This window comes from Photinus pyralis, unplaced genomic scaffold, assembly GCF_008802855.1.
Source record: "Photinus pyralis isolate 1611_PpyrPB1 unplaced genomic scaffold, Ppyr1.3 Ppyr1.4_LG5, whole genome shotgun sequence".
In the NCBI taxonomy this organism is placed as follows: domain Eukaryota; kingdom Metazoa; phylum Arthropoda; class Insecta; order Coleoptera; family Lampyridae; genus Photinus; species Photinus pyralis.
In genome coordinates, this window is record NW_022170596.1 from 45,936,133 (window position 1) to 45,959,005 (window position 22,873).

At 35.6% G+C, this 22,873-nt stretch overlaps 2 protein-coding genes across 4 annotated transcripts; one reads left to right on the forward strand and one right to left on the reverse strand.

Annotated features, from left to right (window-relative positions):
• Window positions 1–56: 56 nt before the first annotated feature.
• On the reverse strand, window positions 57–22,625 carry LOC116171617 (calcium uniporter protein, mitochondrial). 3 transcript variants are annotated; one of them, XM_031488563.1, is made up of 6 exons: window positions 22,493–22,625; window positions 9,943–10,009; window positions 2,691–2,994; window positions 2,291–2,423; window positions 977–1,180; window positions 57–931 (listed from the first exon to the last, which is right to left on the reverse strand). In XM_031488563.1, the coding sequence occupies exons 3-6, from the start codon at window positions 2,873–2,875 to the stop codon at window positions 707–709; spliced, it is 747 nt and encodes a 248-aa protein (XP_031344423.1). In that variant the 5' UTR covers window positions 2,876–2,994; window positions 9,943–10,009; window positions 22,493–22,625; the 3' UTR covers window positions 57–706. The 3 variants fall into 3 exon arrangements, with proteins under 3 accessions (XP_031344423.1, XP_031344422.1, XP_031344424.1); XM_031488562.1 differs by lacking the exons at window positions 9,943–10,009; window positions 22,493–22,625 and adding an exon at window positions 4,457–4,755; XM_031488564.1 differs by lacking the exons at window positions 9,943–10,009; window positions 22,493–22,625 and adding an exon at window positions 4,461–4,677.
• LOC116170769 lies at window positions 4,694–16,764 on the forward strand. Its single transcript, XM_031487271.1, has 5 exons — window positions 4,694–4,709; window positions 5,338–5,491; window positions 9,972–10,040; window positions 13,294–13,611; window positions 13,960–16,764. The coding sequence occupies exons 1-5, from the start codon at window positions 4,694–4,696 to the stop codon at window positions 16,712–16,714; spliced, it is 3,312 nt and encodes a 1,103-aa protein (XP_031343131.1). The 3' UTR covers window positions 16,715–16,764.
• Window positions 22,626–22,873: the final 248 nt, after the last annotated feature.

The window sequence follows — 22,873 nt, forward strand, 5'->3', positions numbered from 1 at the left end:
TCAATCAATGTTGCTTCATTATATGAAATTATTTAATCTTAATCATAATAGGCAAGTCTTAGAAGATTTGTATTTATATAAAATTGGAAGATGTAACAAGGTAGAACTAGTTGAACATTTAATGAGTAAGTAGTTAGGTACATAATAAAGGAAGTTGTAAATAAATGTTTGGTAGGTAGGTATATAACGTTAATAGAAAGTCCTAATGAAATTGGCACCTTTTAAAAAGTACGTGCATTTATCAACAATTAACAAGTACTTAGGCAATTCAAATTGCTTGCTTAACTTTCTCTACCTAGACAATATGATTGTGTTACTTCATTATTAAATGTGCATTTTTTTAGAAATATAAAATCACAGCAAAATGTGCAAGAATGCAATAGCATTTAGAAAAAGCGTTAGGTATAATAGTAAATAAGTAAGTGTGCATCTTACATTGTAGTTAAAAATGCGAAGAAAATTGAAATGAAGGTAGGTACCTATAGCAAAAATAGATCTATGTAAGAAAAAACAACAATTGAGCATATTCAGTTACTAAACACTCCGATCAAACAAAACAAGAACCAACATGCATTTCTAAGTCCAAACATATTTCAGGACGGATGCGTGCTTCTAAATTTCCATTGTGAAATAAAACTTTTAACAATGAATGCTTTAGGTAATAGAGACATAAACCAAAATGCTTAAGCTAAAATTCAGGTGACTCTTATGACTCGCTCGATTTCTCCTTTTTTGTATTTACATCAGTCGATGTTTTACGAGGTAGTTGGTTCTTGCGTAACTTTTTTTTCGATCGCATTATTTCTAATTCTAAAGTACTAATTTGGTCTCTCAATTGATTGTATCTTACTAAGTCTAAGCCAAGTTTCTTAGATTTTTTATGCAACGTTAATAAATGTTGGCGATTTTTCACATCCTGCAGTATGTATTCCTAGAACAAGATGGGTCAAATATGAAAAGATTTGACGGCGCATACCTCTTTGGTGAGTACAAAATAAGCGTAGGCGGCCATCGCGGTACCATATGTAACAAAATAAGTTACAGGCTCCATAATATCCCACGAATATTCCCACCACGTTAGTCGTGCTAATATTCCAAACTGAATAGACATTAATCCTAACCCTGTCCACGACAATAAATTATTTTTTCTTTCTGCAACCATTTCAATTTGTAATCTTTGCTAAAACAAGAAACACAATTAAATACTTACAGAAATAGATTAAGTCCATTAAAATGAGATAAATAAATCAATTATCTTATTCTCTTGAATTACGTTAAAAGTTAAATAGAGGATAGATACACTTTCCTCTATGGTACAGGACATAGGTATAGTTTGGATGGCTGACTGCCGGTCCTCGAATTGTTTCATATAATCGAAGACGAATTTGTATCCGAAGTATACAAAATACCAGACTTGCAGCACGTAATCCCTTTTCTTCTTGTACAAACCACATTATTGATGAATTACCTACGTCAAGAGTGAGTTTGCGGTAGATTTTTTAATAATAATTAGGTTTGCGATTTCCAAAATTTCGGCGATTAATTATTTATCAGTATTTTAGAAACTCTCGTTAAATCGTTTTTCAATCGCTCTTCTAACCACGAGGAAGAAAAACCAAGTTTATGATGATAAATGTACAGTTCCCTGTCGCAGTCACATTTCATTGTTAGTAGATTGGCGCGCTGGAAGCATGCCAATCGTCTTGTTGAGAAGTAGGTACGCGAAAATCAATCCAATCAAGTTCAGATGATATTCACGAGATTAGGTACATGAAAGACTAAGTGAAAATCAATGGAAATAATAACTATTTATTTGATTAACGTTCTTCCCAATACCCATTTTAATAGCATTTAGTTACTATTGCAATTTAATTATCCTGGTGTATTGTACAACTACAATAGTAGATCTTTCTCTTGTGCATACTACATTTTTGGTACACGTAAATATTACCGTAAGGAAATTGATTATTTGTAATGTAAAAAATAAAGGTTGTGTTCACTGTACTAGAGACATTTTATTGCACTGTGCGCTGTACACAAATTTCTCCCTTTTCATTCTTGGCTATAGAGATACTAATTAAATACTTGGCTAGAAAGAGGTCATTTTAAAACAGTTTGTGGAATACCGTAACATCATCGACCGGGAAGAAATTAATTAAAAGTTCGTTCTCGAATAATCTCGACGGAAAATTGAAAAAAAAATCCAAAGTAACGGCAAGCGCATACTTAATTTTGTTATTAAAATATGAAAGAAGAAAATAAACAGGTAAAAAATCGTAATGTTACCCACCTCTTCTAAGGGTAAGATTTCTTGCCTTAAAGCTTCTAATTGAACCTGGAGATCATTTTCTTTCTGTATGTGGAAATCCTCAACGTGCAGCGCTTCGTACAACTTCGATATTAGAACTTTTACATCATCGAATCTGAAATGATATGATTATTTTGGTATGATATTACTATTTGAGATGTTTGTTGCTCTAATAAAAATACATTTCCCTGCCCCCCGCCCACCCGCTGTCCCTAAAATATGGTTCCTTATAAACCTAAGCCCTCCATCGAAGTATTTACCTACTCACCCTCGTCAAAGCTATCTGATTCGCAGTTATAGTAATCTACGGACACTATTATAGGAACGTTAAAGAAAGTTATTTGAGTAATAGAGAAAGTTAAAATTTAGACATTATACTTACTCTTTTAATTCGTCCCTTTTAATTTTACTACTTTCGGGCGTTTTAACATTGTAATTGGTATCGTTAATGATTAACTTGAAATCATCTTGAAGAAGTGTCTCTATAGTATTGGAAGACGCTATTCTAGTTCCGTCCCGAGAGTGAATGACGGCCCTATCTATACCTTTATCTTCTTTTTTTAACATTTCTAAAAAATCGCCTACTGTGTTCGAGATCGGCCTTAACGTAAATTTGCATTTCTCTTTTCTACTGGGCAAAGGTACCGTCACTTGGGGTAGACCATGTGAAAATTCCACCAGGACATCTGTAACAAACGCTACCATTAGAGGCATTAGGTGATAATGAGGAATAGTGATTGAGCAGAGAGTTGGGAACTTAGACAAGGAAAGAGAGGTTGGGAAAGTGATTGACTATCATACGTCAGCAAGTCTGTATTCTTGATTACAGGAAATTACTCAAAGTAGGTAGTTTCAAATTTATTATTTAATAAGTATTCGGCGAAAGGCCCGGACAAAGGTTTAAGCCAATAATTTATTCGGCACTTTACTTTACACTAATATGCGTGTCATCGAGTACGTCTTCTGGTGAAAATTTGGAAAGAATTTCATTGATTTCAAATCCAAAATTGTTAAAAATTACGATGGGAAAATATAGGAAAGCTTCGCATGTGCATCGATGCCCATTTACAGCAAAAGGCGCAACTGAGTGATGTGAGACTAATATTTTCGTTAAAGGGAAGTGATCAATATATTGCGAGATTCCGTAGTTTCTATTTTCTTTCAAGTGAATAAATTTGCAATACGGGAATTATTGATCTTATAGATACCAATAAACGAAAGATATTGGCGCAAACTGTCGAAGAATACCAAAAGAACAAGATTTCAAAACAATACGATTGCATAAGGGCAATGTTAGATTTTGTAAACTTTCTGCCACTTTATACGCCATCGATTGAGCTAACAGGTGTTATAATACAGGGGTTACTAACATATAGTGGTAGATTCCGTCGCGTGATGAAAATGTATTCCATATTTTACACGCTCCAACAAAATTAAATAATAAGAGGGAATGATAAACAGGTAGGTATGAGTGTGAGGATACTAACCGGTACGAATGACTTGTTAAGTAGGCAAAAACTACCGGCCTACATATTACACGTGTGTGAGCGATTTGATCTGTGGTAATTATCCAGCTACACGAATTTATGGTAAATACCATCATTGATTCATTGCGCATTACAAAGAGTTGGTCAGGTGAAGCCATCCTTATTAGATAGGTACCTACACGATGACAACACAATTTGTAATTGAAATCATAATACATAATTGAAAACAAGGGTTAAAATAATAGATTTTTTCCATTACACGGATTTTACCCATTAGCCTTGTCTACTTATAAGCCGCATGGTAAGCAATGCGAGAATGCCACACAAGATTGTCCTATTCCATAAGCATAACCCTTGACCTACGGAATACTCTTGGTTACGAGTGTTACTACGAGGTGTGCACATTAAGTAATGATATAGGTGCAATTCATTACCTACAGTGTCTTTGAAAATAGTACCTATTCCTAGGAAGCCACACAACGTTGGAGAACATTCTTTCACTCGTCATAGCAGTGCTCTGAAACTCGGATTCTGACATGACATTCAGCTGGTCGGTTATCGCTTGTTGAATAGATTACAGTGTCCCAAAATGACGTCCCTTGATATTGCAGGAAATTATTTATTGACCAAATTCACTTTTTTTTTGGTTTCTGGTACGTACCTACCCGTAATGACAAGTTTCGAGAATCGGGTTCCATTTTCAACGCACTTTGTTCTTCTGAAAGATTTCGTAATATAACCCTACTAAAAATGTAAACCGAAGAAAAGTGCTTAAAGACTTCTACAAGGATACGTAAAAAAATGATCAAGCAATTAAAAAAAATGTCAATGGCCAATTTTATTTTTTTACAATTTTGTCATTGAGCTGGTTGATTTTAGCGAATTAATAGATTTTGCTATGGTTTCAATAATAGGTATACCACAATTGTTTCCGACAAGGTGATTTTACTGTACTATTTTACAATCGTGCAGCGTTATACTTCAATAATTACATGTTAGTTTAGAGATTTACATTCGATAAAATATCTACCATATTAAATACATAAATAACGAGACAATTAATTAAATTTTTCTATTTAAAACTAAACGCTTAGTTAACAATAACTACGCAATGGATAGACCTAAACGCCTCATGTACCTACCTATTTCCAACAAAATAATGATCAATGAAGTTTGGAATGCGACAGCCGCAACAAATGGAAATACAAAAAATGAAAATGCAATTATAACTACTACCCAACAATATACAAAAGACCTTTACCGTTAGAATGTTTACACACCTATAAACTAAAGAGGGATACCTACGACTAAAATCGAATTCGAAACGGTATTTATATTATAGTTCGCATGAAAAAAAAGGTTTTGTGCCTTATTCGATTCCGTTATTCCATTTAATCTTTGGAGCAGAAAGGATAGGAAGAAAACGTTATTACATTAATTAGTCGGGTAATTTCAGATCGTAACCAACGACCAGTACGTTATTAAAACTCGCACACTAAACTTCTCGACTTTCGTGAACGCAAAGTGTTAAAGTGTAAACAGACCCTAAAATTCTTTCGTTAATAAACTGTGTAAAAATAGGCGCGGGGCACAGTTCGATCACAAATGGTAGTACGGATATTATACATGAAGCACAGGATGCACTACGGCTTGTCGAAGAAGATATTTCCAAAATCCAAAGCCAGAAAAAGAAAAGGTTAGTGACGTTTTCATTATCGCGTTAAGTGCAATAATAAGAACACAAAAAGTTCCATCCCCGAAAGGCGCTATAAAAATGAAGGATAAGCTCGTTTTATTACACCCTCTCGTCACGTACTTTCTCTTGCGACCAGAGATTTCTGTTTTCATTTTGCTCATATTTATGTACGTGAGAATTGGGATACCTATCGTAAAATGGGGCAATGATAGTGAAATTGCTAATTAAATGAGGATATTGTTGTTCTCCCTCTGAGTTTCGCCAACCAGAAGAAAAACCGTTAGTTTTAATCAAATATTTAACAGTTGTTGGCCTAGTGCCGCAATAATACCGTATATAAATTATTATTATATTTAATAATTCTCATCCAACGGCGAGGACTAAGACCGAAATTTGCATGGTGAGATGTGAGAAGTAGGTTTTAATCGATCAAAACCTGAATCTGTCAAAATGAATTGGGTTGATCAAGATGCTGGCAATGCGAAGCCGAAAGAATCGTTAAACAGCACGTCCGATACAAATTTCTTAATTGAGTTTAATGTAGTTCAGCTCTAATTAAAAACGTTAAGCTCCATAAATAATAATAAACAGTAGGTACATAGTGGAGTGTATTTAAAGTACACGCGAAGCACTTCTTTTCTGAAAAGGTCAAACACAATTATACATGAAAATGTGGCTATAACGCAATTTTATAAATTGATCCTAAAACATTTACAGCACATTTTGTGGCACGTAAATCAGAAAGACATCGAAGTTAAATTCATAACAAAAGAGAAAAAATGAAGCATGTAGAAGAAAAACTGTCGAATCAGTATATCGTATACCAATGGACTAAAGTGTGTGTTTTAATCGGGAGGGTGAGGATTGTTGCTCGAAACGTCGTTGAGCGCAACAACTCAACAAGCACTCGAGGGATTAGGACGTACTTTAGTCCTGTGGTACCTATATACGCTATTTTTTGTACTTCAGTAATCAGACACAACAATTTCAATGATAAAGTTCAAATTCGAAATAAGAAAATTTGTTTAATTGTAGAATCAATATACCTCGTCATGTCAAATTATGACCGTATAAATAGTAAATGTCAGTGTGATGTCAGTTTAAGTCAAAGATTCGCGTTCAAAACGACGGCGTGATCGTTGAAAACTCTGAAGAACAAGGTATGAGGAAACTATGTACTGCCTCCCAAATTCAAAAAGGTATGGAAAACGGTATAATAAGTATAAAATTTGGTGCACAACACTAAATGTACCTACTCGTACGTATAAAGGTATGTGTATTGTCACTTTTTGTCCCGCGAGGCGCTTTTCTCTCTCCAGGAGAAAAAGTGAAAAACATTGATTTAATAATAATAATAATAATAATAATGATCTTTATTCCTCACCCTTCATGGAAGACAAATCAAAAATTGGGTACGTGACGCGCCGGTCGACCGAGCGCCGCCAAGGCACAGCACCGGTTCGTCAATCGGCGGTTTGACCAAGCGCCGGTTTGGTATAGCGCCAGCTAGTAGTCGCCGGTTTGGTCATTGCCGGTTAGGGAATCGCCGGTTAGTAGTGTACCGTTCTTGAACAGATGCCGTCCAGACGTTCCATTTTCGCTTGCAGCGTACCTTTCGCGACACTTCATTTCCGACATCGGTTTAAAATTTTAACCATATCGACGGATACTAGGACAGATATGTCACATGCTCCCGCTTTCGCTAATTAGCTTTGCAACGTCTTCCCATTACAATGAAACAATCATTTGATCTTTTTTTGGCGAATATACCATCCCAGATGCCCTAGAATCTAGATTATCAGTGAAACATTTGTAACCTCGACGTTTGTCAGAGTCTTTGACCCCTTGGCAGTTATGCGATCGCGTTCAAAATAGGTGGTGTACATCGAGGTGTACACTGCATAACCTTGATAAAATAAACATGATGGAAGGAGGACGGAATCAAGATTATACTAGGCCTTGTATTTGGTCTATGACTAGGCATAACATAATAATAATAACATGAAAGGCTAATTATCTTGTATTGTCATAAAAATTAGGAACTATTTAATTTAAAAATCGTGGAAGGGTCATTTCCCATTTGCAAATGCGTCGCAAACGTGTCTCGCCAAAAGGATTTCCGGAAAGGGTCACATCCTGTTAGTCATTTTGTGTTTCTTCTTCCATAAAAATATTTAATAGGTGCAGAATTGAATTGAGGTCAAAAAACTAGACTGCAACGAGAAATAATATGTTATAAAACATCGAAGTCGCAGTACATTGAAATTAAAATTTTTGTAAAAAAGTGTATGTAAACAAGTAAATGAAGTTTGGTCGAAATAGGTTCATAATTAGGTACGAAAGTGTTAATTGATATACAATAATTAATAATTACCAAAATACGTATTTCAATACATAAAAGAAAGTGAAGTAAAAATTAATATTTAAATCTGTTCATTTTAAAGTTTTAGGTCAACAATTAGCTCCCATTTAATTAGCTACTTTCCTTGTTGTTAGGTATATAGAATACACCGTCATTACACATGTTTTGAAATCAAGATTTTTTCTCTATTATATGATCCTACACTTTAAAATGGCTCCCATATGAAAAACAAAAGTTGGTACCTATCGATATTACAAAATAAAATATTAATGATAACGAACATTCATTTTCCACCATCTATAAGAACAGAAAAAGTTCTCTAAAGAAAGTTTTTCAATACCTCCTCAAATAAAGAGATGCCAAAAATCAAAAACATCAACTATGTTATTTTTCCCCATATGTACAGAGGATTATGGTTCTCTATCTATGCTAATAAGCGAGATTTCTGTACTTAACACAAAATTTGATACAGCCTGTGTATATTTAATTATTTATATGTAGTATGGTTTGAATATTTACGCTTTTAATCAATTTTGGTTAGTAGGTGATTTAATGGCTATTTTTCAAAATAGTAATTAATATACGCCTAGTGGCATATTTTTTCTCATAAATAATTTCACTATGAAAGCATTTTTCTCGTAAGTATGATTACTCTTACGTACAAAAAATTAAAATTGTGAGAATGAGAAACGATTTCTTGTGTCGACAGAGGCCACCAATAAAATGACACAATCAATAAATACGGAAAAACGATATAAAGGTGCCATTAAAAATCACCCCATTTATAAAGTTACGGCTCAGTAACCGATGATAACGATCGTCCAAACATTAAAAACACAAACAATTAGGGCAAATGTGCTAGAAATGAACAGCTTACAGTACTTTACAGACGTGGCGTAATTAGTTGCACAGGTATACAATGGAAAGTGATATTGAGTAAAACTTTTTCATCCCAGTGAACGTAACACTTTCCGTTACAAAATTGTTTTCCATAAGTTTATTACCAGGACAAAAAGTTTACGTTTTGTTTAAATTCAGAATAATTTTGCCGGAGACAGCGATCAGATGGTGATAAAACAAGTGCAAATAGTTAAGGAAGTACCTACCTAATTAGGATTGTTTTAAATTAATTAAAAAATTGTGCGGGGCGCGTGATTGAAACTCGTGACATCGCGTCAGTGTTTGAACAAAATATTACGGCTGGTGGAAAAGGATAACGCATTAATTCAGTATGTATTACCATTGCAGCTAAATTGTGAGGATAATTATGCAAAGCAGGTTTAATTTTCTCCCAACTTCTTTAGAATGCTACCTTAGTGCTAAAAGCAAAGTATACATAATTAAACATCAGCGATTTCAATGACAGTTTATAAAAGTACCCTACTGTTATTTAAATGATGACAAATAATTATAAAATAGATCAACAAACATTTGCACCTGGCTACTGGAACAGATCTTCGACAAATCTACAGAAAATGCAGGAGCATATCAGATCTGCATAATGCATTACACCAAATTTCACCTCGCCTTTAACTCTTTCATCCCCTAAAGACAGGTCGTGTGATGCATATTTGCAAATTCTCTAATTAGATTTAATTTCTGATGTAATTGAAAATGATGCTGTAGCTGTAGATTGTAGAACCATAAAAGTTGTCCTTATGTTCGACTGTATTGTTTCACTTAATTTGATTATATTACTGTAGGTAATGTAAATGCAAGGGAACGATTTCAGATGTGGTCAGTCACTAAGAGTCATTTTAAAAATAAATATAGAAGAAATACAGAAGGGATACAATATATTACTAAAGCAGCCTCTTATATACACGTAAATAGATTGAACGGGTAGTGCTAGACCTGGCATTAATTTTTGGTTTCCATTCCAGAGAATACGCTTGGAAGTAAAACCATCTCAAATTCCATTTAGGGGGATTTCGGACTAATTAAGTCGGTCATAATAATTTAGAAGTGCTCTTCCCCTCGCAGAACATTAACCCTTTTTTCCGATAATTGTTTACGACAACGACACTATAACATAATCCATCGTTAGTCTAACTAACAACGTTTGTAATTACAAAAATAATCAATTTACCTTACTTAACTGCTCATTTTTTATTACAGGACAGCTACTTGCTGCGGGGGACAATTAGCTCACTCACCTGAAATAAGAAAGAGCGTCAGTGATAATAGGTAAGCAATTTGAAGCAAGTGCAATAGGGTCAATAGGAATAGTAATGTAATGTGTAAACTAAAACGAACCGCAAAATGTAATTTACAAATTGGCATCATTGCGTTTGTATATTATCATCGTTATAGTACCTTACATTATTAGCCAGATAAATGAGTTTTTACTTTTTACTGGCGATAGGAGAAGTTGTATGGCCGAGCCGTTACACACGCTTACACCAATACACCTAAAATGCAGGTATAATTTGGTCCTAAACGTAAATAATTAATTGATGCAATACTGCGATTCCACTACATCATTGAAAAAAATTGTTTTTCATTCAACGACTACATGTAAACTAGGTAACCTCCTGTTGGTTATACAACTTATTTGACTTTCACTTGATAAACGCATATTATTTTACTTGGAAATGAAGTTATTTTTCCTTCTCTTTTCCTAAGCACTTTTTCCCAATAAACCGAGGGTCCAACGTGTTTCGTTTGGAAGCCACTCCCAAAGAAGGGGTGAAATTTGGATTTCTTCTTTAATTTTTTTCTCAGCAACCATAAGAGTTACAAAGATGGGTGGCACGTCTTTGAATAGGTTTTCGGGTATGCGCTATCCGATTTTGAAAAAAAATTTCCTACCACAAATTTCTCTCCATTTTCGTTGTCCGTCCAAGAATTGCAGTGGAACTTTTTTTCGAATTTTCAAAAGCTAATTTCAGATTCGTGATTTTCATGTTCAAAAACCCCCAGATATCAAATTTCGTCGAAATCGGAATTTTGGGTGCGCCCTTTCGTGGTAGGAATTTTGAAAATTTTTATGCCTGCTGAGAAAAAAATTAAAGAAGAAATCCAAATTTCACCACTTCTTTGGGGGTGGCTCCCAAACGAAACATGTTGGACCCTCGATTTATTTGGAAACGGTGCTTATCTTGATCCCCTCTAATCACCCAATTTTTTTACATACGGTCATGTAACACCCTGTATATGTCCTTATATGTTACACCCTGTATCAATACAGCACAACAGACACTTGGTATACCTATTTTTATGGAATTTTTTACTTTCATTTTTAAGGCATGCAATGGAATGGATTGATAGATACACGTTTTAGGAAAGTCTACTAATCTTCATTACCGAAACATGTGCCTGCATACGTTGTGGGAACACATGCCCGTCGTCACTCGCACATTCCTTTCACAATGCTTTGTACTTTGGCAACCAAAAAGAAGCGAATTTGTAGTTTGTATTTATGAGCAGCTTCTGAGATTTGATATTTCCTTTAGGACACGAATAAAATGAGCACATCAAAGTGGTGCATTTAGCGTAATTAAAGAAAAATGATAACCGGCCCCTCCTCTTCCCTTCTCTAACGTATCGATTTTTGTATCTCAAAGAGGAATGAAAAATGGAAATTGTACATGCATTTTCCAGTTTAATCGTGTCTTCAAAATATAGTACAATTTCAATGTTGAAATAATTGACATTTAATCCAGCATTGAAACTTGAAACTTTGACATATGCCTGACGTCACCGCCTCTCCCATATTTCAATTTCATTATTAAATGACGATCTTCAAATTCCCTCCTTAAAACGCCTTCTTGGGGTGGCAATCGGAGTGCCAAAATATCGCCACCTGGAGAAATTTAAACGTGATATTGGACTGTAAATGAATGTATAGCGACAAATTTCAAAAGAAAAATGAATAACAAGTGAAAGCAAATAGATTTCTTATGGGCAATTTTGTATCAGGATAAATGTGAAAAACTTCTTATAAGCTTACATCTATAAATTGTAAAATACTCTTTCGTAACGTAGTGTCGTTTCGTTGACAAAACTTTATTTTAGAAAATGCACGTTGATTTTCATTGGAGCGTTTGGCTCACTTTCCTAACTTTTGGTTAAAAATAAAATTTTAATTTGGGATTTTGTACCAAGTGATAAATTAAAAGTAGACTAAGCGATGCTTAGACTGAGATGAATCTATTTCAACTTATTAATCTTGAGACAAACACGAAGGTATTTTGCAAAAATTAAGATTCTAATGTATGGGATGTTGAAATGTTTTTTATTCACGTTTCGTATTCTGCACCATATTCTAAAAACACATTACATATCTAAAATTATTTTTTTATTACTGGCAAAATAGGTACGACTTGAAAAAGAATTCATACCTACTGTTTCATTGGAAAACTAGCACGCATTGATTTTTTATACATAATTGAAAATTGGTTTGCTTTGGATTCCTTCTTTTGTTTTGTGCATCGGGTCTCGCGCATTTTCCATTGGCGATCTTGGCGCACTTTCCGTCAAGTATGCGAAAATTGTTTCACAATATCTTAAAAGAGTGACCGAAGATCAAAGCCCCTAAATTCACGGCACCTTTACTTAATTGCTTTTCGTGCGCTGCTTTTTTAAGAAATAGTCTAGAATTAGAATTAAGTAATTTAGCTTTGTCAATGAGACTGGAAATTTGAGACAAATTGGTTGTCTCATGTAATAGTATTTTACATTATTAGCCAGGTAAGTGAGTTTTTACTGGCGATAGGAGAAGTTGACCTGTCATCTCCTAGAGCCAGTAAAAACTATTCCCTGGCGTATAATGTACAATATTTTATTTGTTACTCATCTGTAAACAATAGTAAACGTAAATAATTAGTTCTTAAATTGATCTTGAAGAAATGTCTTGTAAAATTTTTACAGGTCAGCTGTCAGTTTTACAAGTCAGTAGCGTTTAAACATGACGTTTACCCGTTTGCGTTTTGTCTTGTTCATCAACGTTTACAACTGAGTAACAAATAAAAGTTATTAATGTTTGATTTTCAAAAACAGCATAAAAATTCGTGGGGCGCCCCCCCCCTTAAGACAACAAAATATTGCAAACAATTCCAAGACTCTAGGACCATTCGCTTAAAAGTAGTTAGACACGGCAGAAGTGGGCCCGAACAGACGGACGGACGGGCAAAACGCAAACAATAGTAGGTACATTTTTTTCAATATTAATAAAATGCACTAACAAAGTTTTCGTTGTTTTTTAATTGGACTCACGTGATCACGCCACTGAATAGCTCTGCCGCTCAACCTAAACGCGCATCCACACTATGACGAATAGAAAGTATGTTAACATCAGATCACATACACTAAAAATCCATTGCGTGAAAGTTTTCCAATCACACAGTATGAAGGTCTTCGAATTCGTATTTCCAGTTAAATGAAAAGAAATTTTTCCAAAGTCCCACTTCAAAATAGTAAAAGCCTTTTTTTGTTGCAGACAAGAACGGGATTCCTGCTTGAATAACGTAACCCTTTCCACGGAGAAGTCCCGCCAAGTCTTACATCGACTTTTGGAGCAAACATACAGTAAAAAATCTCACAGTAAATTTTTAAAGAGAAGTTTAGAGAATGTATCGACGCATCCTCATGGGGAATTTGAAACGGATCAATCCACATTGCAAAGAAGTCGCAGCTTAGCGATCTCTCGAGAAGCTGGAGTATTCAACGACATTAATCTTGCCACCGGCAAACGTCAAAGGCGACAACAACTGATACCGCGGGCAAAGCTTATTGATAAGCACGGTGTCAAGGAAAGGTACGTATTTGTATGAACTTTATTATTCTGGAATTTATAGCGCAACCCTTATATTATTTAAAGGTTGGACGGATAGAATCATTACTTAGTACATACAGTCACTGACAAAATTAGTTGCTCTCGAAACTTCAACTGTATCAGGGTTAAACAACGGGAAGTATTGGTTTAATGTATTTGCAAAGATGTGAAAGTGAATTATTAATTCTGGCAATGACTGTACGTAAATAGCACACAACCAAAGTTCATTAACTATTAGCGTCACGATTATAATCCCAATTAAGATTAAAAAGGATGTGGGCGAGAACCATTTCCTAACATTACGATAATTAATTTAGGTTTCACTTACAGGTGCGGTTCAAAAGATCGAATTCACGAAATCTACCAATCCAAAGACACATTGAGAAAATGTAGCAGTATATCATCAGACTACGTACTTCCACATTCACGAACGATAGATTCAGATTTCGGTCTAAGCCTACCAAATTATTATCCCGATAGCGATATTTCTTTAACTGACTTGTCGTCCGATAAATATTCATTCAAAGAAGAGAAGAGATCTCAGTCGACAAACAACCTCTATCGCCAAGATTCGGCGGAAATTGTTTACCACGACAACATATCGTTTGGTAAAAGTTTTGATGACAAATATTTCAAACCACGTACAATACGGCATTACACACCGTTCGATCACGATCTCAATAATTTCTACGAAGGAAAACCGAGAAGTTTGCCAAATTGCAGTATAGCGTTTGGAGAAGAATCGAACTTGTACGATTCGGCCGATTTGAAAATCTATGAAGAGTTGGATGAAGTATTTAAAGAAGAAATATCAGATTTCTCGCAATCCGATCTCAATTTCGATGAGATCAACCTAAACAACGAGAATATAACGAAAACGATCTCTGTCGACTCTTGCTTCGAAACAAATCCAATTTACGACGAAATACCGGTGGTCGAAGTGCATAAAGATAACGTAATTTTAAAAACCTGCGTGCAAGTCAAAGGTGAAGAGGAGGATTACAAGACTATCATTAACGTAGATGACGAAGTAAAAGAACCTCCGAGGCACAGCCACAGCTACTTAAAAGACTTTATAGAATCTCAAAAGGGATCGAAAAAGCCACTACAGAACTTCCTCTCAAGAAAATTTTCGCGAGCGTTCGAAGGAATCAAAAAAGAAGAAACGAACCAATACTATTCACTTCCCGATTTATCTATCGGAAAAAATTTGAGATACTGTGAGAAGATCGACAAAAAATTACGAAAGTGCGACAACTCCAATCGATTTATCGTTAACATTGGACGACATTTCGACGTAACTGCCGAAAGTAATATACCTGTAGATTTTGAAGTTAAAATATCGAAGATACCAAAGTTGAAAAGGACCAAGTCTATCAAAAGTGAAAACAAAGAAGAGGAATTTATCGACGCCGTTAAGAATCTAAATAGTACACTTAACGGTATACAGCAGTCGAAACCGGAGGTTGTCGAAGTGAACAAGCAACAATCGGTTAAACGATTGGGACGAACAAAATACAAGAAACACAAGGAAAACATCGGTGACGTTAAAAGTGAGAAAACTAAGCTGCCTCGCATCACGGAAGTTGCAGAAATGGACGTCGAGTCTAATAAAGAGTACCAAAAGAAGTTAGGTACCATGCGAAATTACTGGGGAAAAATTAACGAAACGGATAAATCCAAAGGCGAGTCTCCGAAATGTAAGATAGTCGACGTACAAACTAAAGTGGAAGACGTTATCAAACAGTTTGAAAATAAAGAAGAGAAAGATGCGGAAAAAGAAGAAAGTATAGTAAGAGTGGCTAAACAACTCTTCGAAAATTCTGGCAAAGCCTCGCCCATTAAAGAAAAGGTTAACATATTTGAAAATCGAAGTCAGTACGAAAGTCTTAATCCCAACATAGTGGAAATCATCGAAAAAAACGAAGAGAAACATCAAACCGTCAAAGCCCTCAGTGACGCATTTGAAACAGAATTTGATCATGTTCGCTATCGCGTCATGAAATCGGACCTCTTCCAAAAAAATATATTTGCCAACTGTCAGAAAGAGTCACAGTTCGACGGGCTGATGCAATATCTGCAGCATTACAGTTTTCAGGAGCTCCTGATCGATAACAATATAGTGATAATCGAACCTATACGAACTAAAATTGAACACGAGGCGACGCCAACGACGAAAGGCCCGAAGATTTTGACAAAAATGCTACATAAGTCACAAAACACCGAAACAAAAGACACAAGTTTAAGACGCCGTTTCTTTTATCATCCGATAAGAGTAAACAAAGAAATGAACGAGGACGAACTACCTAATCCCGACACCGTAAAGCTCGTCCGGCAACTGTTTGAAAATGGCCTAAAAAAATCTCAAAGCTCGCAAGCTCTAGACGACATCAAACCGACAAAGAAGACCGTGCAATATCAAACCATTGATCGTGATCCGGACAAAGACAACTGCTCAATCACGGACTCCTCGAACACGACTAATTCTTCTTCGGACGCCGGGAGCAACGATAACGAGGAACTGTGCTGCGAGTTGCAGTACGTCAGCGAGGACGTCATGCAAAAAATACGCGAGTGCGGCACTTCAGTCACGTATTATGGAGGTAAAGTGATGGAGAGGAATCGCGACCCGAACGTCATGACGGAGGCAATCATGGAGGAAATTAAGAGGGATTGCAAATGCGCGCATCCCGACAATAAAGACGCTTATAACGGCGTGAAATTTAAATTGCTCAAATCGAACAGCTGCAGCAGTCGCATCGAACTGGTCGGTACGGAGAACCTCGAGAAGTACAAGCAAAAGTATTTCGACAAACAAAAAGATTTAATCGACCAAAAAAATCGGGAAAATCAAAGAAAAAATTCGTGCATCAGGGAACAAGATGAAAGCGAGAAGGAGGTAGGCGACGAAAAACATTTGACACAATGGAGTAACTTGGGTGAGCAAAAGACGTACAATAACATTATGTTTAGCAAAACGAATAAGAAGTCGAATTACGATTATCATAACTACGAACAGATCAGAAGGAACTCGAACAAAATGGACGAAATCGAATTCGAGAACTACGAAATAGCGGGAACTTAAGCAACTGTATGTGCCTATTTAATGTAATAAAAAATATTTGGTGTAGGAAATTTCAGTTATAACTCTCGCCCTCGCTCTCGCCTCGAAAGATTGCCGGTCAGAGCACGCCTTGTGTCGATCTACAATGTATGTTTTTCTTAAGATGCGAGCGACTTCCGGAATAGGATCGTGCCAATGTTGAACGAAAAGTTTTTTTGTTCAACATTAACACGATACTATCCCGGAAATCGCTCACATCTTTAGAAAAACATAGATTGTAGACCGGGATCAAGTGTTCTGTGACCGGCAATCTTTCCTGGTGAGAGGTTTATGTATTATTGTGCTTATTATAGTTTGTCAATAAATGAAATGTCGATTCAATTTCGTTCTGAGGACTGGGAGAAAGCATAACCGTCTCGCTAAAAACTCGACGCTAAATCAAATATATAATTGTTCTTATTTTAAAAAAAGCTCCAAAATATATCTTTGTAGTTTGTAATGTTGTAAAATAAACCTAAATGTTAATTTAGAACGAATTTCTTTGTTTTAGTACTGGTCAACAATAGTAGCGACGCATTGAAGTCAATATTAAAAATCTCACAAGGTCTCCTTGCTAGTCGTGACAGAAATTCAAATAAGCAGCATAAAGTTAAAAAAACTTCGTAACGTTTGCCAAATCGGCTCAGTTCTCAAAAAAGAAATTCCCAAAAGTTATATACATGACAACTATCAAGTGTAAGGCTCCAATTACATTACAGTATTGGTTGCTTATTGAGAGCAGACTTTACAATCTTATTACTTACATTCCGAGAAAAATAATGACATCTGTCACATTTGACATTTGCACAATAATCTCCCGCGATTCCCTTAATCATTAGCGCGAAAAATGTAATAAGCAACACGGAATGTAGTTGCTATTAACTTCCTTGGATAATAACTTCCTCGGAGCTTAATGCGCCACTTACATCCCTTGTAGCTTAAATAACTATTCATTCACTGATGCATCTAATAAATACATCCTCGAATGTATCTACATTAATTGGAATCTAAAAATCCGGAGAATTTAGAGAATAATCCCCTTTTTAAGTTAGAAAGGATTTTATACCCATTTGAAATTAGTATAGCAGCGTTGAATAAGTAAATGATAGCAGTTATTAAAGGTCTTTACATCCGCAGTTTACCTCCTAATTTCTTCTTCAGCGAAAAGAGCCCTCTCGTCAAAATTTATCGTTTATAAAATTTAAAATAACAAAGTTTTGACGAATTCCTCTGCCTCTCGCAATTTCAAAAAATAAAAATGCATCATATCATTTTAGAAATTAGAACTGAAAGTATCTACATACTTACACTTACAAGCTTACTTATACCCTCTTTAAATTTCAAATCGAGGTCTCCAAGTGACCGCAAGTCGCGAAGAACGCAGTTTAAGACATTTGGTAACAAAGAACAGATTTCTCAAGGAGTTTGCACGCCTCGATCAATTGCAATAGACCATATGACAAGTGTAGAACGCAGAGTGTCATAATGTTTAAGGGCGATTTACATAAACTTTGTCGCCCGCGTTCGAGCTTGGCAGTTCGTAGTTCACCGAAGATATTGACCAATGGAAAAAGAGTACCCATTTGGCGCGCAAATTAGTGTGAAGTGTATTAATATCCTTTATAAGTCTTTTATATATGCTCATTCATTATAAATCTTTCACAGAAATAATTCTTGTCCCTTTCATGAACAAACTGTAAACTAAAAATACCTTAACCGAAGTAAGCTCTACAACGACGGACGCGAACGTAAAGTTTATAAATCGGCCTTTATGCCGGCTTCCTACTGTCAATTTTTGTGCCTTCCTCTCACCCCACTATTTATAGGTATTCCGCTTTTTATGGAAGTCAGTTATGTCACGTAACAACATTTCGAATTTGACCATTCATGCACTGCAGATAGTTTATGGTCAAGTTATGTGCCCAAATAGGGGTCATCAACTTTTTGCGCCCTTAGGGAGCCTATTATGCCGTATGGAAACATCATGGGAAACGGAAAAGCACATTACCTTTACCTTATTTAGATTTTTTTTTATGCTAATACATTAGCCGTAAAGTAAGTACGAATTAAAAATAATATTTTAAACGAAAATCTTAGAGGTAACACAATTTAGATCGAATACCCGACACTATACCATTTCTATCTACTAACCTAATATATCAAGATCTCGTGTAAAGGTGTTTGTAGTCGCACTCCTCCGAAACAGCTCGATCGATTTTTATGAAATTTTGTTTATAAATTTGGCAGATATGAGAATAGGTCATAAAGTATATTGCAGGTAGAACTGCGCAGCCGCCGAAACCGAGCGTGTCCCATTCAAGAAAACATTGCCTGACAGTCAATATGAAGTTCGACGGGTATGCGAGTTGAGGCGGCGCAACCACCGAAACCGAGCGTATGTCCGAAATTTCACAAAGGCGATAGCGGTACAAAGTTCGCGGAAACTGCTAGTCTCTCTAGTCTTGGCAACACGCTATGATGTCTCAATAAATACAATAAACGTCATGATTCTTTACTGATTATGTAACCGCTAGCTTCATTTGAATATCCTTGAACTTGACAAAAATTTACGTTTGCTATACAGTTACTTTCCCACGGTGGAAAAATAACAACCTTTATAATTATAACATTTAAATGTTGTGCACTGATACTTAACTCTTTAATTCCATTCTTTCCCATTTCTCTCAACTCTCTCAATTGAAATTCTGAACCCACCAAGATTACACGAACCGAACGATTCATCTATAGCACACTATTATAGTTATTAATGATACAGGTTCGATATGAACATCATAATGACACGTTAACGTTAAAATCATAATGCGTGCATTTGCTTTAGTTTTACGCTTAGACCATACAATACATTTACTGCTAATTGTAAGGACCTCGTCTGGATATGTGAATTTCAGGGTTTACAAATTCGTTTTAACGAGTTTGTCCGAAGTTGTCCGATGAGATACGCTTTGAGACCGTCAAAGTTAAAATTAACAATAGTAAATTTATGAGACGATATCACAAATAGTGAATTTTTCGTTTTCACCCTGTATGTCAGAAACAAAACGTAGCTAAATTGATTTTATTAAATTTCACAAAAAAGTGCCCCGGTGTCGCGAATACCGCAGGTCTCTATCTTTAAAAACAGCTGAGATACACTACAGTCTCAACCAAAATAGGACACACTGTACGTACATGTTTGAAGAAGTTCGTTATCGTATAAGGTGAGATTCTCTGTAAATTTTGGTTCGCTATAATCTCGAATTTTTTTTTAAATTCTATTCGCGCATCAACCGCGTAGGGTTATTTGCGCTAATATGTTTCTGTAATGTAAATTGGTGTATGACATTGATAGATTTTAGATAGTTTGTAACGTTTTCGAACTTGCACTTCTCTCCTAATATTTCTCGAACGGATCCTTGAATGTGGTGTAGGGAACGCTGGATAGTGTACTATGTTACATGAGGTGAAGATGTGACTGATTGTGAGGTCCACATCACATACGTCGCATTTGGGTTTGTTTGGCAGATGTTTGAGACTCTTAATTGCTTGTATGTAAACGGCTAATCAACAGAGATAGAAATCAAACGAAGCAGAGAAGTGGAAAGGAGGCCGAGAAGAAAACTTTCTCTGTCTGTTTTCCGCTTCTCTGCTCCTAGCAACGAAACAATATTAAAAAGGAACGGAGCAGCAACACGCTATCATAAGGCAGAGCGAAAAGTATCAAAAGCTAAATTAAAAAAGGGATCTTTCTTTTGAAATATCTGGGGAGGTGAGGAACAAAACGGCTACAAAAGTATGCAATACACCGTTTAGTGGCATATTCGTACCGTCAATAGTTTCATGGAAAACGGCAATAAGTTTGTCAAATCTTCCCAACTACCTACAGTTTTAATACAGAGTGGGCAGTGAATAAATAGATACTCTTCTTTAATCGATTGTTAAGTACTTCATAAATTAACACGTCATAATCCAACAACCCAAGCTTTGCTATATTTACGCTCCAACACCACTATTGTTAACGCTTAGGTGTAGTAAAACACAAATTGTAGTGCGAAGGAAAATCGTAAACAAACGCGGAGAACAGCATACAAAGAAGGATTTTGTGCTTAGGAAACAGAGTAATTTTCAAATGGGAAAATTAGACGCAAACAAGGTTAGTTAGTTCAGTAGTAGCGGGTTAACAAGGCTAAGTCGGACTCATCTCGACAGTTGGCACATAAGAGCAGCTTGATATGAAATCCACTTTTAATCTAAAATGCCAGTAATGTAAAACACATAAGTACATGTTCCAGAAAAACGAAATAAAAAAGGTGCTCAAAACAAGCGACGCGTCCCTTCGCACAATTTCGCCTAACGATAAGAGGCTCAAGATGTTAGATAATTGGAATAAATATAATCTCTAAACAACTTAACTCCATTCTCTGTTCCTCTCGTTTTCGACCCCTTTTTAAATTCGAAAAACTCGTCGATCTTCTACGATTAACGAAATGGATACAAACAGCATAATGGGATTAATAATAATTAATAATGCATAAAACTTATGGTTTCAAGTGAAGTAAATCTAAGACCGCATTTGCGCGACAACCGTATATAAATGCAACGCGCTTTACATCCTCACGAAGTGGTCCGTTTAAATGTTAACTGCACTACGAAGAAAGATGTACTTAGGAGCTTCATTTTGCTTGTTACTTGCCACTTTTAATTTTTGTTAAAGCGTAAGCAATAATACAGAGTGTCGTAGATTATTTTTAACGGTATAGGTTACTTTTTTCCAAACTAAAAGACATTTTTCTTTTCATATTCACACTGTTTAATACAATAAAAATGCGTTTGCGTCTACTAATTGCTTTTATTTTTCATTTGCCTATTATATGTCAATTATATCTGTCATATGTCCTGTCAAATTGATTGACGGAGTTATATTATGTCATAAAAAAGATGCAATTGATTCGTATGGAACACTTTAATGTTGGGCAAACAATAATCATGAGTCATGACATTTGTATATTGGAAATGCATTCTTTGGAACGATGAAAAATAAAATGTTGTATGCACCTCAGGCATTACTCAATATTTAACCCTCGGGCGACATACAATCCCTCGGGTCGGAGGCCCTCGGGCTCTGTCGCCCTCGGCATAAATATCGCCTTAATGCCCTTGATGCATAAATAACTATTATTGCCTACTACCTGAATCGCTCGAAAATGAAAAAATCAATAGTTATTTTGTACAACCAGAGAAGAAAGTTTTTCAACTGGAGTTCGAAGTTTGACCATTGACTAATTCAATGGTATTAGTAAATGGTTTGACACATGAGCGTAGCGAGTGTGTCAATTGAACGAGGTAGAATTGAAAAACACTTTCTTCTCAAGTTTTACACATATTTTTTTCTGAAACTAGGTACAATCAAAACTGAAAATTCATCATTATGCAATAATGAAATTTGACACATAACAATCTAGATATCGTCTAGTACCTATGTTTCAATTTGTTGCACAGTTACCATTAATCGCTCATTCCAGACTATCTTTTAAAAAGCGAAACAAGTATACCGTGTGTAGCTACTTTTCGGGGCTTTCTGATTCTGAATAGGCTCTGCGATTTAGGAGAGATATCTGCAGTAAAGCGTGCAGGATTTTTAGACAAATACCGTTACCGCCGTTATATTTATGGTGGTAAAGCAAATGCTCAGTCTTTTTACTTTTAGCATAGCGTAAGAATAGAACTTACACTATGCTTTTAGTGTTCGTCAGTGAGACTTACCGTCTTCATCCTGATCCGTTGTATCACTATCGGAAGATGACGAAGACGACGATTCATGCTGTTCGTCATCCTGGTCCTTATCCTTAGATTTATCAGTAAGAGGTACCGACACAGTAAACTGACGACATTGCCGATATTTTCTAATGTGCGCACACTGAAACAACATTTTTGGTCTAAGAAATAAGAAAGGCAAGTCCAAATATCTGGTGAATTTTTATCATTTTTGGGAAAAAAGGTGGAAACCAGACATATTGGTTCATTACTGCGATTGTTTGTAAACTAAAAAAAAATAGTAGGTGGGTAGGTAAGTATTCGTGCAATAAACTGAATAAAAAAATCAATAAGCTACTATGTTTCATCTGTATTTATTTATGCGTAAGT

Coding starts and splice junctions, on each gene's coding strand:
- LOC116171617 (XM_031488562.1), bottom strand. CDS start 4,493: ATGGAACCCGATTCTCGAAACTTGTCATTACGGGTAG. Junction 2,424..2,690: donor AAAAGGGACGAATTAAAAGA/GTAAGTATAATG, acceptor ATATCATTTCAG/ATTCGATGATGTAAAAGTTC. Junction 932..976: donor ATTTTGTACTCACCAAAGAG/GTATGCGCCGTC, acceptor ATCTTGTTCTAG/GAATACATACTGCAGGATGT.
- LOC116170769 (XM_031487271.1), top strand. Junction 10,041..13,293: donor AAGAGCGTCAGTGATAATAG/GTAAGCAATTTG, acceptor TTTTTGTTGCAG/ACAAGAACGGGATTCCTGCT. Junction 13,612..13,959: donor AAGCACGGTGTCAAGGAAAG/GTACGTATTTGT, acceptor TTTCACTTACAG/GTGCGGTTCAAAAGATCGAA.